Below are 19,072 nucleotides of genomic sequence, written 5' to 3' on the forward strand. Positions count from 1 at the left end.
AGAATCTAAGGCGAGAGTTTACATTATCATCAGGACGAAAGGGGTTTCCCCGGCCTCCTACTCCACCTGAAATACTGAAACCCAGCTCTGGATTCTTCTCCACTTTCACACGGATCTGAAACGACACCCACACAGCTTTTAGCAGCCATCGTTTCAGCAACTTTCCCACGTCAGGAGAAAGCGAGAGGACACGGCGCATGCCGGCAACAATTACAGAAATATATATATATATATATATATATATATTAAAAAAGTCTGAAGAAGTTCCCACACTGAAGGTTCATTCTAAAAGGCAACGGAGAGGCTTAAGAAATGATAAAAAGCCTCAGAGGAAATGGAGAAAAGTTTCAAAGTAAAAGGTTAACAAATAACAGGAAGCTAATAAAACAATAACTGTTGCTCAATTTTATGCAACAAAATACCTTAAATATACATACTTGCATGTATACATATACACACATAATATATATATATATATATATACATATATATATATACATAAACACATATTATATATGTATATCCTAAAGGACTTGTGAACTTCTTTACCCACAAGGCTTTGGAATCCTATTAGGACAAATTGTTTTAGCTTCTTTCTTTGACAGTTTCAGACAATAAACTGTGGCATTAGAAAAATGCAGCACCTTTTGCTTTTGTGAAAATGTGAGGAAATCATTTTTGGGATGCTATAAATTTCCAAACCTGAAAAGAATGCTTCCAGGCGCTCCTCACCTCCATGTGAGTTTATGCAAATAGGCTTTCACACTCAAGGCATTGAAGTATTTCACCCAGGAATGGAACCAGCAACCCTGCAGCTGGGAGACAACTGCTCCATCTTGTTCTAGTCAACTTGAGGCCTTTCTAAAGTGGCCTGACCAGAACCCTCCTATGGGGTTTGGCCTCAGATGAACCGTTCTCCAACCTGCTGCTCGCGAACCCAAACTCGGGCATCCGTGCTCATTTCTCACTTCAAAGTTTGGACAGTTGGTTCGTCTTCTCAACACAAACAAACAACATGAGCGCGGCTTTCTGTGCCTCTTGGACCTTTTCACACAACCTTTTGAGCATCAAAATGTAGACCTATCATTTAAATGGCTTTTAAAAACGTTTTAGTTGTTGATAAGTAAAAAGTGCAAGTGTCTGGTATTCCATAATAAAAAAAAATAGGGGGAGCACGCAGAATCATACTTTTAAATTGGAAGCAAAAACAGCCCCCCCCCCCACACACACACACACATCCAGTGGATCATTTTGTTTTCTCTAAATTTAGAAAAAATTAGGGAAATTTTTCAATGTTTGGTCCACCTTTATTAATGAGTTCGCAAAAAACAGATGAATTGTCTTTTTTTCATTTTTATTTCTTCTTCTACATTATTCTAATTTTTTCTTTCCACAAATTGTTCTTGTAATCTGTTAGTGTTGTCCATTTCGAAAATATGTTAAAAACTCAATAAAAATAAATAAATAGGGGGGGGGGGGTGTTTTTCTTGCTAATTTTTTAAGAACTAAGAGTTACAAACAGGCCGAGCACTAACCTGACCTGCTGATGAAAACTGTAACATGAGCAGCAATCAAAGGCTTCAAAGCCACATTGTGTTTGCGTCACACACGTGATCCTTTTTGTTTATGCAAGTCACAATATCTCCAGTCTGCTTTGCTCTTCCTACTTATTTACACAGCAAAACATCGGGGACGTTTTAGTTACATTTATCAGCATAAACAGTTGATTTTTGTTAGTGGTGATGCAGAAAATGAGTTATTGCTGGCGTTTGCATTATTCTAAAGTTTGATGGCAATATGTTGCTGCAAATGAATATCAGCGGATCGGCCCGGAAATAAGCACACGGGTTGATCTCTGGCGTCGACGTCGGGACGGGTACAGAGGAACACGGGAGCGTTCTTCACCTCCTGCTGCCGCGTGTCGTGGGGGTAACGGGGAGGCGCCTGGGGTTGAGAGACTTTCAGCATCAGGTAGTCGATGAGCTGCTCTCTGGACGGGTGGCGGCCCATGGAGGTTGGAGCTCGAACCGACGGGCCCATCTGGCCGTTCATCAAAGGCACCTGGGACAGAAAAGCACACGATTCTTCATTGTAATCAGGGATTATATTGATTTTTAACCTTCGACTGATGTGATTTTATTATGATCTAATGCCTTATTCAACCTTCTTGTTTATTTGTTATGAGTGTAAATTAGCGTTATTGTTATAATCCCATCACTGTGTGGATTGGGGGGCATTCAACTTCCAAAAATCAGCTTTTTATTCTTACTTTTCTGTGTGGGTCCATGGTGTAGCTTTGCCCACCCTGGAGAGGAAAACCATCATCCTATAAAAAAAAAGAGAAATATACACGTATCATCAGAAAAAACTATTTTTGGAGTCAAATATAATCTTTTAAAGTGTCGTTCAGTAGCAAAGTGGGGGTGCAGTAGATGACAGCTGAAGGAAAAGGCCCATTTTTGTGGATTCTGCAATCTCATTGGTCACTTCATTTAGGTACACTTTGACATAAACATCCAATCAGCCAATCAAATGACAAAAAAACAAAAAAAATTAGGCGACAGCGTCCATGTCAGTTAACTGCATTCATGTGGTGGGACTATAATGGTATGGGAAATCCGATGATCATTAAATAGTTTCCAACGGTTCTGCAGGATATTTTTTTTTTTTTTGTTCTGCAGCATCTTCCATGAATTTATGGAAACTCTAAAGCCAAATGGGGCGGAGCCTAGCATCGTTAAAGTGTCCCAAATGAGCAATGTGACCAATTGGTATGATTATAATGCACTAATAAAGTGAGAGATTTTTTTGTGTCTTATAATTGTTACTACATAATGTCAGAGGTTATAACATTATTTGTTAATTAGCAAATTAGATTCTACTGCAGTTAGAGGAAAGGAAATGTTGAATATTTGACGACAAAAAAACAAACGGAATTACGATGAAAACCTTTAATATACAAGTCTGGTTAAAGCAACAAATGTCTAATATGTTAGATATTCCTGTCACTTTGATTTATTTGGGGAAAAATCAGCAACTCTAACTAAAAGATTGTGGAAAAATAAAGTAAACCAAATTAGTCTTCATTATAAGAACCTTTGAAGCAGCTTAAACATCAGTTTTCTTTTTAAATATATTCATGCAAATAACACCCATATTTGGTTTGCTAATTCTATGTAAACTAAAAAAGGAAGTTTCTAAATTGAGGATTCTCAAGGAACATTTCTGTTTTTCAAACTTAAACAGTTGGAGCAGCTTTCATGCAACCTAAAAACAACAACAATAAAAATTGGTAAAAGTCCCTTTTCTACTTTTAAACTCTAAACAACTTTTGAACAAATGTTTAAAGATTCCCTCCGAGGAAAACTGTAGTTCTTAACTTGTTTTTGTTTTTCTGATGACGGAGAACATAAATAAAAATATGTAAAAAATGCAGCCAAAAATTGCATTTCCAGGTATTCCTTTATTCAAATCGTTGTGAATCATCAGCAGACTATAAAAAACACAATAGTCTATTTGTGACGTAGAAAATAAGCTTTCTGCTTCCAGCTCTCAGCAACGGCGAGGGGAAGGGGGGAGGGGTTGCTCCACACTGACGGTCCTGCCCACAAATCTGAGGCAAATTTCTAATGAACTACTGCCGCTCTGCAGAAACTACGTCCTAAAAAACCGCCACAGGCTTTTTGATTTCAGCTAAAACGGAATCATCAGAGTTTAAGATCACTGGGAAGGCTTTAAAAACTGATCAAAGGGGAATAGAAGTGGGGAATTAATGTTCGAGTACAAAAAGAACAAGCTACAAATATGTAACAGCTGTGGATTTATGTTGAGGGAAATCGGTAAATCTGACGTATTTACTAAAGGACACTGCATAAAATAACGTTGAAAAAGAAAATTAACCAAATGACCGATGCATTTTAAGAACAAGCCCTTTAAAGCAACTTAACTTGGAATTTACTATTCATTTTTTTTAATTTAGTGCAAAAAATACCCATAGTCAGTCTATTAGAGTAGATTAATTAGGTTTTGGAAAACAGATATATTGTCTGAGCATCCTCACACTTTTTAGTTGCAGCAACTCTTGAAAGTGTTTGGTCAATTTTTAAAACAAAAAAGTGAAAAAAGGTGTTTTTTTTCCTTTTACTTTTACACCAAAAAAAGAAGGAAATGTTTTCCATCGAAGGCAATAAAGTTTAATAGTTTCAAAATTTTCATGGAGAACATTTCAAAATAAAAGCACCATCTCTTGCTGTAAACCTTGTTTTAGTTAATATTTAAGTAAAGGTTAAAAACAGAAATGATTTGCAGTGCTAAAAACATTTATTTTGACTTAGGAGATTTGATTTGAAAGGTCAAATGAAGAGAAGTGAAAGATGGCTTCTGTTGATCTGATGGGGGAACGGGACAAAAGGGAAACATGCGTTTCCTTGAAGGAAGTGAAACAAAGAGGAAGAGGAGGTTCCTGGGTTGTTTGGAGCTCCAGAAGGAACCGCAGAGGCTCTCGGTACTCACACAGAAGCTCAGGTAGGGCTGTCCATCCCTGCCACTAAACACCAGGGAGCCTTGGCTGGCATGCATGTCCCTATAGTTTCCGTCCTGAGACCAGCTCAGTGGGAAGTTATTGAAATGATAGGAGCGAGACAGAGCATTCTGACCACACGCAACAACCGGCAGCAGGAGAGGTGACCATGCAATCCAACCAAACGAGTCACACAAACAGAAAACACACAAACATGCCGTTAGTTGTGGTTAGTCTTGTTTTTTTTTTTTTGCACAGAAACTTTGGAGCTGAAACTGTTTTAACTGTTAGTCTGGAGCTGAACTCTAAAAACTCATCTTTCAACTGTTTCCGTTAGGTACAGACTGAAGTGATTTGCTCACAGAAAGTTTGATCCCGCTTTACCTTTTCGATCTTCTTGGCCTCGATGTGCCGCATCACCTGGTCTCTCCAGTCTGCGGGGACTCTTCCCGGGCCCGGCCCGTCCAGCAGCGAGTGCTCGGACTTGACCCTGGCGTTGGGCCGCTTGCTGGGGCTGATTTGCTGGTAGTTGAAATCGCTCACAGACATGGTCCGCTCTGAGAGCTCGTGTGGGAGTGGCCTGGCGCTGACGGGCCTGGACGCTCCATGACCGTCGATGCTGTAGGTGCGGGCTGAGAAGGGCCTCTGTGCCGCCATGGCCAGGGGGCCTCTGGGGGGCGCGTGAATGTCCCTGTACGTCATGTACTCCCCCTCGGCCGGCTGCATGCGCCTCATCTCGCCGATGGAGGCGGCGGAGGCGCCGCTGCTTTGCCTCTGCAGAGTGCTGCTCCTCACCTGGCCGCCAGCAGGATAAAGTCTTTCCTTGGTCCAGTCGCCTTTGGGGGCCATTGGGGGCCCCTTCTGCTGCTGCAGCTGCAGGGGGTACTGGGGCGCCTGGTTTCGGTTTGAGAAGTTGGTGTTGGCGAGCGAGTGTGGTGGATGGGAGAAGTAGCCCTGTTGCTCCGGAGGAGCCGGTGACCTCTGAGCCCACATGTTCTCCTTTGGCATGGCACTGCTTGTGTACTGGATGTTGTACTGAGGGGGCGGAGCTCCGACGCTGGAGGAAGCGGGATACCTGCCGCTGGTGGCAGGAGGCATGGAGGAGGACAGCAGGTCTGAGGAGGACGTGGAGGAGCTGTTGTAGACGTGGAGAGGCTGGTCGTTGAGTAGCTGGCTGGCTGATTTGCTCCTCACGATGCTCTGGGCCTGAGCCCCCGCTCCTGGGCCCACCCCCACCATTCTGCCCATCACAGCTCCATCTTCATCTCCATCCAAGGAGTACAGCTTCATGCCTCCTGCTTCTATGTTGCTGATGCTGTGCGACTTCATCACCTGCGGCAGGTAGGACCTTTTCTCTGGAGACAGCTCCTCCGTGCTGCGGGACAGAGACAGCTCGCTGCCCGCGGCCGAGGTGGCGGCATGTACTGAGGAGGTCTCCGCCCTCTGCCCCCCCACGCCCTCACTTCCGTTCTGATTCCCATTCTGGATGTGATCCGCGTACTGCTGGCCGTTCAGGTCCCCCTGGGGTATCGGGCCGTTCTTGGCCTTGTCCGGCCCTTCCAGATGGTACGCGTCGTAGCTCGGCAGCTTGGTCACGTTCATGTTGATCTGGTCCCACTTGCTGTACGCCAGCCTGTTCTCCATGCACAGATCGTAGTCCGGCAGCGGCGGCTGGGTCCTCAGGAGGGAGGGGAGGGACGTCTCCGAGCCGTTGCCATTGTGGAGGAGAGGGGTGGTGTCCCTGGGCGGGTTCATGTTCTCATCTTCTTCCCTTAAGCAAGAATGTCAGAGGCGAAAGGAGGAAATCAGAATCATGAAACAGACTTTTGCAGAGTCACCCGTTCACATCTGAGGGTTGGTCTCCGTAACCCTTTAACACTGGAGGTGTCGCCGGCGACACCAAACATAAATTTTAGCATTTTTTCGCAAGTTACGGCAGTCAAAAGAATGTCAACACTGGAGATTTGGCCCTGGTGTTCAAGCTTTCGTCATTGTTACATCTACAAACGTGCTTCTCTATTTAGTCTAATGACAGATGGTCCAGTGTTTTTCTTTCTGTCCATCTCTGTTCCATCAGATTTTTGGTTCTGCGGTAAATTTCTTCTCTCCAGTCTCCAGATCAAAGAACGATTGGAAATGTCCTATTCTGTTGAGTCTCCGATAAGTTAAGAACAGGAACTTCTACTGATCACAGACCTAAAGGTGTGGTAAAATAGTACTGACCGGCTTCTAGGCAGGAATGGCATCCTGGCCTCCCTCTCAGGCGTGCACAGAGAGTTGTCCTGACTGCTGTCCGTGGTCAGAGAGACGGAGTCGGACATACGGGACGGGGATGAACAGTTGCTGTTGTTCTGGTTGCTGTTGGCAACAGTGTCATCCAGCAAGGAGTCGGCATCTTTCCCATCATCTGACGGATGCAAAGGCGACAGTAAGGCGCTACGCTTCATAGTTAAACCTCCAGTAATTACTCCAATCCCATGGTTACCTTTTTTGTCTTTACTTAAAGTCACCACTTTAGGCTGGTTGATGGAAATCTCAATGAGAGGCGGCCTCATCTCTGCGATTCTCATGTCCACCTCTTCATCCGTTAGCTCCTCGGGATACTGAAAATCAGAATCCTTCATTTACTGCGTTTCTTGTTGAGGAAACATGAAGGCGATCAAAGTCAAAGTACCTCCAGAGTGTCCTCGTGGTTCATCGTGGAGGCCTCTGAAGACTTCATCTGAGCTTTCTGTGAACTAACAGATTCAGAAATGTCTTTTGAGTCCTCTGCAGAAGGATTCTGCGCTTCGGTGCTGGTCGAAACCGGGGGTTCGGTGTCTGATGCTACGCCATTGGGACAGGGGGCCTCAATGACCTGTTGCAGATAACATGCCATGTTAATATAGGGAATACTAGTGATCCTTTTCTCCTGAAATGAAGATGAAGCTGACCTTCACGCCGACATCCTGCACTCCGATGTGGTTCCGCTCGGCTGGTGCCTTCCCCGAGTCGTCACTGGACTCACTCAGCCTGTGAGCCACCGACTGTGCTGTCTTTACCATGTTCTTCAGCTCGTCTGGGTATGGCGTCGGATATCGTTTCAGGTTTCCCTCCTGAATGTGCACAAACACACGCAAAACTGAGTTAGAGACGAGGATGCAAACATGTTTTTGGTTTGAACCCCTTTAACAAGCTGCATCGTGTTTTACTTTCTGAGAAGTTCGGTTCAGCAGAAGCTCCGTTCGTAAACAGCAGATCTATTAAGGAGCTTAAAGATACTTTTAGTGTTGAATGGATCCATTAAATGAACTGTTCAATGTCCTGAAGAGATCTGGGATCACAGTAACAAAGATTACTATAGTATCATCAACATGGATTTAAATCCTGCAGTTCTTCAAAGTTCCCCCTGCTTAAGCCAGCACATGTTCAGGACCGCCTAGAGTTCTCCAGAAACCATCTGGATGATCCAGAGAAGGATTTGATGATGTGAAGCATGGTGGTGGAAGCACCATGATTTGGTGCTCATTTTCTCTAAAGAGACCAGGATAAGAAGTAAAGGATGAACAGAGCCATGTGTGGTGAGATTTTGGGCAAATGCCTCCTTCCATCAGTGGGAACATTAATAACGAAACATGCTTGGATATTCCACGATAATCCCAAACAAATTGCCTTGGCAACAAAAGAGTAACTACGTAAAAATAATTTCAAGGTTCTGGAGTGTTCTAGTCAGTCTCTTGACCACAATCAAATTGAGAATCTGCAGGGAGTTGGCAGGCTGTGTTGCCCAACAGAAGACCCCAAAACATCATAGCTCTTGAGAAGATCGGCGAGGAGGAATGGACCAAAATAGCAGCAACAGTGTGTGCAAACCTTTGACCCACGTCATTGATAACCAGCATTACATTACTGTTGTTCTTGACCAAAATCCTTATTTTCTGCTCCATCATACAAATAAATACTTTAAAAGAAAAAAACTAAATGTAATATTCTGGATTATTTTTCATAATTTGGTTTTTCTCTGTTTGAAGTGTTTCTTGATGAACATTACAGACCAAACTCATCTTTTTAGGGGACAACTTGTAGAATTGGTGAACGAGGACATATATAAAGATAATTAAGATTTAAATTGTTTTTCTTAATTCAAACCGTTGTGAATCAAGAGCAGAAACTGCAGAAACTATGTCGTAGAGAACAAAACAGTTTTTTGATTTGGGCTAAAAATGACAAGGGCCGTACACACTGGGAGGAATATCGGCGCACGTTATTCGCCAGCGTTTTTCAACACGTTATTTGTGTTCACACCCAGGCGATTTTCGCTGACGATGAGCCGAGTGAACATGCAAATTCATTCCCTGACATTCCCTGTACACAAGGTGGAGCTGCAAAACTTTAGGCTTCTTAAAGTCGCTTTTCACTCAGAAGAAGAGAGCAAGTATTTACGCGCTTGTCAGAATAATACAAAGAAAACATGAATATTTCCAGCACCAGTAGCTCTAGCTCCAGCGATGAACAAATTATTGTTCTGTTGAATGATGAAAGACGCCGGAAAAGACGTCGATTTTGGGTACATCCCATAGTTACGAGAAGAGAAGAACATGGGGAGTTTTATCGACTGGTACAAGAGCTGAAAATGTATCATGAGCGTTTTCAGGGATATTTTAGAATGTCCGTCAGTGAGTGCATCTTCTACGTCTTATTTCTTCGCGGCAGTGTAGACGCTACTTGGCGTCTATCTTCTTCGCCGTAACGTATGTGTGCTCAGCAAGACAGTTTTGTGTTTGAGCGCCCCCAAGTTGTGTTTTACTGTAACTTCAGAAGCTCCAGACACGTCTGCAAAAGCGCCATTCTCATTGGTCGTATAGTTTTTGACGCAGCGCGTCAAACCAAAAAAACGACTAAGAGGCGTTTTTTAAAAAGTGACGCTTTGACGCGTGGCGTTTTTCGCGTCGGTGTGCACACTCACATTGGTGCCCTTTGTTTAGTCACGAGGCGTTAAACGTCGGCGAATATCGCGCCCGAAATTCGTCCCGGTGTGTATGGGCCTTAAGGCTTTGCTGACATCCCATCACCCCTTTGTTTCACACTCTCTCTCCCCCTAGCTTACAGCCCCCTAACAATCCCAACCTAACATTAGCGGTGAAAGAAAAATTGCAAGAGATATTGGAGCCGTCCCGCCGTAGGGTTTTTAGCCAGATGCCAGCTCAGACACATCAAACAAACACATACATGGATGAAATCATCTGCAAGTGGGTGGATCAGAATGGAGCGGAGCAGCGAGACTTTGGCTCGACCATTTCAATTGCCACGTCACACCTGAGAGCTTTTTAAAACGGCTGTTTTTTTATCCTGATCCATCACGATTTGAAGCAAGAAACGCTCAGAAATGCTGTTTAAAATCTTAAGTTTTTTTATACATGTCCTCCTTCCTAGGAAAAATGTTACAAGAACATGTCAAAACCACCAAAAACAACATTTTTGGGATAAGATCAAGACACGATTGGGGTAATTTAATCTGCCGTGATGATCTGTAAATAAAGCAGAGATTGCTGCTGGATGTGATTGAACGGATCTGAGCTGCAGACCACAGAGGAAGAGGTCTTTACAGGAAGAGGAATTGTGCTTCAGCTGCAGTCAAAATTGCTGTGTAACAAGCATGGAGCGAGTCATTATTCCCCTGATTCTACCACCTACAGTGTCTGAAAGAGCTCTTTAACATTCGCTCTGCAGCATGTGAGGTGTGACAGCCTTTCAGCTCAGACCACATTTCTTCCACTTCCTCTGCGTTTGTGTTTTTAGACTGAAAACCTTCAGTTTCATAAGCTAGAATCAGCACTTTGTTTTTTTATTTACATTTTTAAACTATGAATCCTGGAAAACTTTTTAAATTTAAAGGGAATATTTTTGATTTGCTTTAAAAGCTTTGCCTAAAGTCTGAAAATCAATCAAACAAGTGATTGATTTGGAGATTTATCAGAAGGAAGAGTTGATAAACTGTTAAAACATTAATAATCTGCAAAGCTTCTGTCAGAGCAGATGACAGAAATTCCACTTTATTTCTAAAAAGAAGGGCAAGGTGAAGCTTCTCCGCATGTTGTAGCGTTTCAAAATAAAAGTGCGGGTGTGTTACTAACCCTCGGGGGGGCTTCTCTCTCATCCTTGTCTTCGTCGCACTCGAAGGCCACCTGAGCTCGCTGCTTTCGCTGCTCCTCCCAGAGCGCCGGATTGAAGCTCTCGGAATCAGAGTTGGGGACGTCTGGAATTAAAAACAGGTCCTGCTTTAGACCACTAGATGGAGCTGAAGCCGCACGAGGAGACGGAGGAAGCTGTGGAGCAGCTGGGAGAGGATGAACCCTTTAAAATGCAGCTGGTTTCTAGAAATTAAAACAGATTTTGATGATCATTTACAGAGTAGAAAACATGTTGTTTAACCTAGAAGTTTTACTTTGAAGAGCATTTTGTGGCAGTACACCTGTGATTATTATAAAAAATGCTTTTGCATTAGTATATATATTTTATGCGGTTACCCCAATTTCTAGAAGAAATTTTTCTAATACTTACTTGCTTTTTTATACCTCTAGGAAAAAGCAGAAACATTAGCTGAAATGCACATCCAATGTAAAGCTTCACTTTGACTTTAAGGTAGTAATCTGTGTGGTTTCCTGTATGAAAGTTCTTTAGAACCCCTTATACGTTTTTTATGCGAGGTTTTTGCCTCCAAAGCGGATCGCCGTGTAAGAAGTAACCTCTATAAAGAAGTCTGGTTCAGTAAAACACAGCAAATGACTCCCCTGCGTGCATTTGTAAAACATAATCGCACTTGGGCTGTGACGGATTCAAAAGAAATGAATAGAACGCAGCAGGAAGTGCTAGATTTCAGGAAAATCAAGCAGCCGACTCGCCACCTCCATAGAAGCTCCTGAACCCGTAATTACGGGGAACCCAAGATGCAACAGGTGAGTGGGAACCTTCTGCTGTAATGGAAACCCAGAGCGGACCAACAGATGGATGCTCAACATGAAGTGGGTTAGGATTTCGCGTGGAGAATCAGGTGACAAAATCTCATAAAATATGCAGCTGGGGATCCTTGTAGGTCACCTGGACGCCGGTGATAAAGATGAGAAAGCTGCGTTTTTTTTCTTTGGTTTTTGTTTCTTTAAATGGGGCGTCCGAGGACGGGTCTCTGCGTACTCACACTCATCCGTCCTGGTCTGCTGCGGGAACATGTAGTTGGTGAGGGTTACTTTGTGGGTCTTCGGGTCCTCGTCTTTCTGCAGAGGGATGAGGGGTTTGGACTGGAGGAGACAGAAAGAGGGTCTGAGAGTCTGATATCCAAGACAAATAACTTTCTAACTTTTGATTTTGGCCTGAAACGTTGAGCAGATAAAAGCCACAGAAAACACAAGTGTAAAAACACATTGTCTTAATGAAATCTATGCTCATGCTTTAAATTTACTCTGAAGGGGTAAAGTTCAGATCTGCATTTCTTAGCTGAAGGACACCAGCAGCTGAAATCTGTGAAAACGTCTGAATTCTGAGTCAAATTTCTCCCAAAATTAAGCCAATCTCAATCACTTCCATCAAGCTGAGGTCAATCCTGCGATTACTGTCAAGAACTGCATTAATAAAACAAACTAAAGTAATATAACGTCTGTAATGTGATGAGAGGCACAGGAGAAAAGATCAAAATATATGCAAAGAATATCCTCCTGCAGGCTTTGAGCATCCTGCGCTCCGCACGACCCGGCTTCGTCTTACCTGCCTGACCTTTCACGACCTACAGCTCCAGAGTGTCCCTCAGACTTTACCCGGTTCAGATTTGCTCCTTTATTATTAAAAATATGCAGTGGAAGCTCCAACATCAAACAAGAGCATTTTCTTTGTTCTTAGCTTCACTAATGAAGCTGCGCGAATAGTTCCTTTCATTCTGTCCCTTAGTCGTCCTGGACTGCAGGGAGTGAAAACCACATGCTTAAAAACGCACCCTGGTAAAGAGGAATTTTGGACATTTTGAAAAACCCCTCCATCCACCCCACCCCCCAAAAGAAAAACACCTTTAGTGCTTAAGTACATATTTTAACTACTCCTAGGGATTTCCAACTATTACCTCCTGGAGCATCATCGGGAAGCTACTTGGGGGAAAAATGTTGGTTTTAAAGCTTGTAGATTTTGAACGCCGTTAGCATGGCGAGCTCGTAATTTTTTAAAAACGAAATACATGAATCCTTTGCTTAAGATGAACGAAACAATATGACACGTGCTATGACCATGTAAGGACTGTGGGCGTGGTTAACAAAAAAAGATTCAAAACATACTTTTGACGATTCTTCTAAAAATGACCTAGACCTGCTTGCCGCTCCTAAGCAATCAAAAAATAAAATGGTTGCCATGGAGCGAAAACAAACAGAGAAGCCGCCATTTTGAAAAACGTGAGAGTGAGGGGCGTGTAGCGCCCGCTCAGCCAGTGAGGGCGTGTCCCAAAAGGGGGCAGCGAGGGCAGGTACCACGCCGCTCGCAGGTCTAATTCTTAAATGTTTTTTTATAATGTTTGACTGTAAACGTACATTTTGTTTGGGAAAATACAGACTTGCTTTGAGCCGTTAGGCTCCTTGTGAACATGCTGTTGTTGTTGATGCTCACATTTGTTTTTTGGAAGGATAACCATTTTCTGTGCTTTACCTGAAGCAAACGTCTATTTAAATTGTTTGAAAAAGAGATTGCTGTTTTTATCTACATGCTGAGCTTTCATAATAAACCGGGAGTGTTTTTATGAAGAGTTTTCTGTCATTCCTCAGGCTAAAGTCAAACCTCTCTGCCTTTCGGTGTGCATGTGCACTTCTCAGGTATAAGCCGTTTTAGAAATAAAGATAGATTAAATGGATATGTTGCCATGGGAATCAAAGGAATGAGGTCTTATGTCAGAAGATCCCGGATAAGATAAAGTGCCTCCAGTTCATAACATCCACACGGGCTGAAATTCTGAGATGCACTGCTGAAGAAGTCTCCCTCTCTGCTTCTTAAGAGCAAAAATCATCTGAAGACCTTAACTGATGTTCCACCCGGGGATTCATTCCTCATGTTATGCAGACATTTCCAAGCCATTCTTCAAATATGCTCATATTAAAAGCCCTCATGTCAAGCAGACTGTCTTCACCTCTAATCTGCTTGGACTCGGACACCCGTGGGACTTTTTTCTGTCTGCTGTTCCTGCATGAAGCTGCAGGAGGCCTCGCCTAAACCCCACCTGTAAGCCCACAGCAGCACGTGTGAGGCAGCAGAGGCGCCCTATAGATGACATTTATTCACTTTCGATTACTAATTGGAAGGACAGAGGAGATGGCTGCTTCTCCACGGCGGCTCCGTTTGATGCATATCTGAACCTCCTCAAGGACGAACTATCAAAGCAGAGGAGCGGAGGAGGTGGAGTTTTGGTCTCCTCTGAACGCCCGATCTCTTTCATTCGTGCCGGAGAGAGACAGAGGACGGCGTGACACTCACCCACAGGAGCTGACTCCATTTGAGCCTTTTCATCGCTCTTTATCTGATCGTCACCATCGTCCACACACCAGATCTCAGAGCGTCTGTCTCAATTACCACTCTGTTCTCATTAAACAATTAAGTATATCGCTTTTTGACATGAATTAGGATCCTTTTCCACTTTAAGAGCAGAGTAGTGTGTCACCCCGCCTGACCTGCCCTGCTATTTGGCGTGTTGTGCTCAAATGTCCTGGACGTAGTTTTACTGCATTTTGGATGACTTTGCCTGTCAGCTACTGGCCCTTCTGGTTCTGGCGCTGAGGTGCTGCAGATTTTTTATTTACCTGGTTTTCAGAGAGCCACATTGCAGTCATCTCGCTGAGTTTGGTGAAGCTGTACGGAAGATTCTTCAACCTGGAAGCAAGACGGTCTCGGTCACAGAGGTTCACGAAAACAAGTTTGAAACCACAAATAAGATCCTGAAAGTTTGAAACAGGATTTGGCATGAAGCTTATTTTCAGGAGGAAATGATTCTGCTGTGAAGAGTTTGGAACAGCTGAAAAATGAAAACCCCAATCAGCTTCCAAAGCAGAACTTGGTCATAATGCTGTAAGAACTGTCACAATATTTTACGCTTTAAAAATCGCACAGGGACTGCTTTTATTTATATGTTCACTGTTTGCATTAATGTTTACAGCAGGACTTTCTAAATGACTGCAACTGGACATAAAGATGGTCTGTAATACGGGTCAGCAACCTTCATGCATATTTTATGTTCAACATTAATTCTACCATACTTCCAGTATTGTAAAGACATTTGGGGAAGTATAAACAAAACAATTAATTCAATAATTAAACTTCGAAAAGAGAGCAATTGGGAAAACTCAAAGTTAGTTTTCAGGAATCTAAAATACTGGAAAATGTAATTGTTTCTAAGTTAATATGTATGAATATGTATTAGGTATTTTACTTTGGTGATTGAGGGGTAAAGTGCCACAATAGAGGGGTAAAAGAGCCACAATAGAGGGGTAAAAGAGCCACAATAGAAGGGTAAAAGAGCCACAATGTAGGGGTAAAAGAGCCACAATAGAAGGGTAAAAGAGCCACAATGTAGGGGTAAAGTGCCACAATAGAGGGGTAAAAGAGCTGCAATAGAGGGGTAAAAGAGCCACAATAGAGGGGTAAAAGAGCCACAATAGAGGGGTAAAAGAGCCACAATGGAGGGGTAAAAGAGCCACAATAGAAGGGTAAAAGAGCCACAATGTAGGGGTAAAAGAGCCACAATAGAAGGGTAAAAGAGCCACAATGTAGGGGTAAAGTGCCACAATAGAGGGGTAAAAGAGCTGCAATAGAGGGGTAAAAGAGCCGCAATAGAGGGGTAAAAGAGCCACAATAGAGGGGTAAAAGAGCCACAATAGAGGGGTAAAAGAGCCGCAATGGAGGGGTAAAAGAGCAACAATGGAGGGGTAAAAGAGCCACAATAGAGGGGTAAAAGAGCCACAATAGAGGGGTAAAAGAGCTGCAATGGAGGGGTAAAAGAGCCACAATAGAAGGGTAAAAGAGCCGCAATGTAGGGGTAAAAGAGCCACAATAGAGGGGTAAAAGAGCCACAATAGAGGGGTAAAAGAGGCGCAATGGAGGGGTAAAAGAGCCACAATGGAGGGGTAAAAGAGCCACAATAGAGGGGTAAAAGAGCCACAATAGAGGGGTAAAAGAGCCACAATAGAAGGGTAAAAGAGCCACAATGTAGGGCTAAAAGAGCCACAATGTAGGGGTAAAGTGCCACAATAGAGGGGTAAAAGAGCTGCAATAGAGGGGTAAAAGAGCCACAATAGAGGGGTAAAAGAGCCACAATAGAGGGGTAAAAGAGCCGCAATGGAGGGGTAAAAGAGCAACAATGGAGGGGTAAAAGAGCTGCAATGGAGGGGTAAAAGAGCCACAATAGAGGGGTAAAAGAGCCGCAATGTAGGGGTAAAAGAGCCACAATGTAGGGGTAAAGTGCCACAATAGATGGGTAAAAGAGCTGCAATAGAGGGGTAAAAGAGCCACAATAGAGGGGTAAAAGAGCCACAATAGAGGGGTAAAAGAGCCGCAATGGAGGGGTAAAAGAGCCACAATAGAGGGGTAAAAGAGGCGTAATGGAGGGGTAAAAGAGGAACAATGAAGGGGTAAAAGAGCCACAATAGAGGGGTAAAAGAGCCACAATAGAGAGGTAAAAGAGCCACAATAGAGGGGTAAAAGAGGAACAATGAAGAGGTAAAAGAGCCACGATAGACGGGTAAAAGAGCAACAATGGAAGGATAGATGAACCAAAATGGATGTGTTAACAGGCACACATGGCTCTGGTCTTTCAGATTTCATGGAGTTTGATAAGTTAATTTTTTGTTTGATTAAATGTGGGTCTACGATGACTATATAAACTGTTCATATTATCTATTTCAGTTTTCATTTTATCCAAAAAAAAATTAAGTGTTAATCTAAATTTGATTGGTTTCAATAGAAAATACTTTTAATCCAGTTTTTGACTGAACCTGATGCAACATTTTAACCTTCTTTATTCAGTTTGTGCAAAGAGTTATTTAAATTAAAACTTTATGTACTTCCTGAGTCTTTTCTAGGTGAAAGTATTGTGCAAAAAACAAAAAACAAAAAAAAAGAATCAGAGGATTACAAATGAGAATGTAAAAGGCAGACACAAAACAAATTAAGAGGAATCATTTAAAGAGCTGGAACTGAGGCTCAGAGCAAAGACTCACTTGTTGTTGCTCAGATTGATGACTTTGAGTTTCTGCATGTCGCCCATCTCCTCAGGCAAAGACTCCAACTTGTTGGAGTGTAGGAACAGCACGGTTAAGTTCTTCCAGTTGCCCATCTGTGAAAGACACACCAAGACGTTCAAGCCAAAAAGGATGTTGGCCGAGCATTCGGACTGTCCCGCGGGCGTGCTCACCTCAGGGGGAAGCTCAGTCAGGAAATTGTGATCGGCTGCAAAGGTTCGGATGGCAACCCACTGGCCGATGGAGGAGGGCAAGGCTTCGATTTCATTAAAACTGCAGTCCAGCTCATCGATAGCGGTCAGCCTGACAGAGGAGGGCGGAGGAGAACTTTAAGTTGTGGGCGGGACCACTGGAAAGAATCAACCCCTCCCGATTGCTGTGTTTACACACTCTCCTGATAGATAATAACCCCACCCTAACATTACCAGTGCAGCAAAACTGGTGAACAATGTTCGATATCCAGCTGTGCAGTTTTGAGCCAGATGCTGGCTTGGACAAGGAAAAAAAACAAATTTATCAATCTGGTCGTCTACAAGTGCATCAGCATGGAGGGGAGCAGGAAGCTTGAGGCACAACCATCGTATCTTTGACATAATTTTGTCTGCTCCTGATTCACAGTGATTTGAATAAAAAAACAACAACTCAAAAATGCAATTTTAAGCGGATTTTTTGTAATATGCCCATCATCAGAAAATTTGTTGTTCTGTTGCAGCTGTGCTTCTAAACACAGGACATCCTTCTCTTTTTGAAGAAAAGGGTTAAGATTGCTTCCAAAAAATCTTGATTTATGGAGAGACTGGAAAAAAAAAAAAACGCGTACCAAGCAGCGTTTCTGCTGAAAGATAAATAAAAACACTCAATGGGAAATCCAGTGAGGCCAAACCAAAACCGGAATTTTATGAGGTCCCACTAAAACACAGGAAGCCCATTGAAAGCACTGAATGATATAAACCAAGGATAAATAAAAAGGAGAGCTAGATCAGTCTACAACCCTTGAACGGGATTAAGATTCAACCCGTGTTTAGTGAGTGGAAGGAAGCGTGTTCTGATATAAGGGATCGTTGAGGGTGTGTGGAAACAAGCCTGGGCGGCTGCAGTTGTTTTTGTTGATAAAAGGTGATTGGTCTGCTTCGCTTCCAGAAATAGAACTTGTTAAAAACAAAAACCGGATTAAGTGAAGCTTAATCTGTTTTTGTTAGGCCAGAGTGATGGCCGGCGTGCGGCGGGCTTCCACGCGCGTCGGGAGCAGACAGCTGCTGGATTTATGCGCCTGCTGTGGGAAAGATCAGGCTGAGATGAGCCGTGGCTGATTTAGCTAATGGCATATATGCGTCTGCACACCATGAGAAATGACCACAAAACTGTAGAATAAGAAAAAAAAGAAGAAGAAGAAAAACCCTTCTATTCAGCTTTTATGACCCGTCGACAGTTATGAGAATGGCAGAGGGACTGGATAGCTTCCACTTCAGACAAAATCCTGTCTGATCAATCAACAAATGCCTCATATGATGAAAAAAAACCTAATTATTGACGAATGTCTGGCTTTTTTTTTGTTTGTTTCAATCCTCACCCTCCAACGGAGTCTGGCAAAAACATCAGCTGGTTTTCATCCACTTTCAGCGCCGTCAGTTTCTTCAGTGAGCCTGCAAACGAAGACGCCGATTAGACGGATAAATCCAGCACAGCGGGACATTTATTGATTCTCGCTTGCAGTTGAACCATAGAACGGGATAGCCGGTTAGGGGAGTTCATTAGATTCATTATTACCCGCATCAATAAGCCTGGTCGTAATGAACTCTGATGGTGACAAACCTGAACTGAGCTGATTTTATCACCCTGGCCTAACCTCATTTTGCCCGGGGGAATTGAAAACGTAAGTGCTCTTAAAGAAGCATGCTGTGTTGTTACGGACACGTCTGCCAGCGTGGGGCAACTTAACGCCATCATTTAAGTGTAACACATGACTGATCAGGCCTTTTCACAGCTGGAGTGACGGATTTAATCTCACTAGATTAAGAATAGCACCTGTGGAGCAGTGTGTTCTTAACTCTGAGCAATCCAAGTGATTTTTAACTAAGATTTTGAAAAATGGACATTTAAAAAAGGTTAAAAAAAAAATGATCTGAAGTAGAATCTGAATCAGCATAAAGTGAAGGAAAAAGCAATAATAAAAAAATCTGTTTTAAACTCTAAACCTTTGCAAACTTTGAAAAATAAAATAGTAAATTTGAAAAAAATTAATGTTAAAACAGAAAGAAGGTATACAAATTTGAAAAAAAAGGGAAATTTGAAACTTGAATGAAAAAAAATAGATAAACTT

At 42.9% G+C, this 19,072-nt stretch overlaps 1 protein-coding gene across 4 annotated transcripts in view; it reads right to left on the reverse strand.

Annotated features, from left to right (window-relative positions):
- The window catches only part of erbin (erbb2 interacting protein), a 64,769-nt gene that overhangs the window by 3,028 nt on the left and 42,669 nt on the right, over positions 1-19,072 (reverse strand). For 3 of the 4 annotated variants that reach the window (XM_023961205.1, XM_023961204.1, XM_023961203.1), the window contains exons 11-25: positions 18,323-18,395; positions 16,926-17,055; positions 16,732-16,847; positions 14,320-14,389; positions 11,694-11,793; positions 10,633-10,754; positions 7,453-7,614; positions 7,194-7,376; positions 7,005-7,122; positions 6,743-6,926; positions 4,904-6,290; positions 4,513-4,650; positions 2,270-2,326; positions 1,906-2,061; positions 23-115 (exon numbers count right to left, since the gene is read on the reverse strand). In XM_023961205.1, the coding sequence (XP_023816973.1) occupies positions 23-115; positions 1,906-2,061; positions 2,270-2,326; positions 4,513-4,650; positions 4,904-6,290; positions 6,743-6,926; positions 7,005-7,122; positions 7,194-7,376; positions 7,453-7,614; positions 10,633-10,754; positions 11,694-11,793; positions 14,320-14,389; positions 16,732-16,847; positions 16,926-17,055; positions 18,323-18,395 (3,089 nt within the window). The remainder of the gene's footprint in view (positions 1-22; positions 116-1,905; positions 2,062-2,269; positions 2,327-4,512; positions 4,651-4,903; positions 6,291-6,742; positions 6,927-7,004; positions 7,123-7,193; positions 7,377-7,452; positions 7,615-10,632; positions 10,755-11,693; positions 11,794-14,319; positions 14,390-16,731; positions 16,848-16,925; positions 17,056-18,322; positions 18,396-19,072) is intronic. The other variant, XM_023961206.1, reaches the window with a different exon arrangement.

The sequence above is a fragment of the Oryzias latipes genome, chromosome 12, assembly GCF_002234675.1.
Source record: "Oryzias latipes chromosome 12, ASM223467v1".
In the NCBI taxonomy this organism is placed as follows: domain Eukaryota; kingdom Metazoa; phylum Chordata; class Actinopteri; order Beloniformes; family Adrianichthyidae; genus Oryzias; species Oryzias latipes.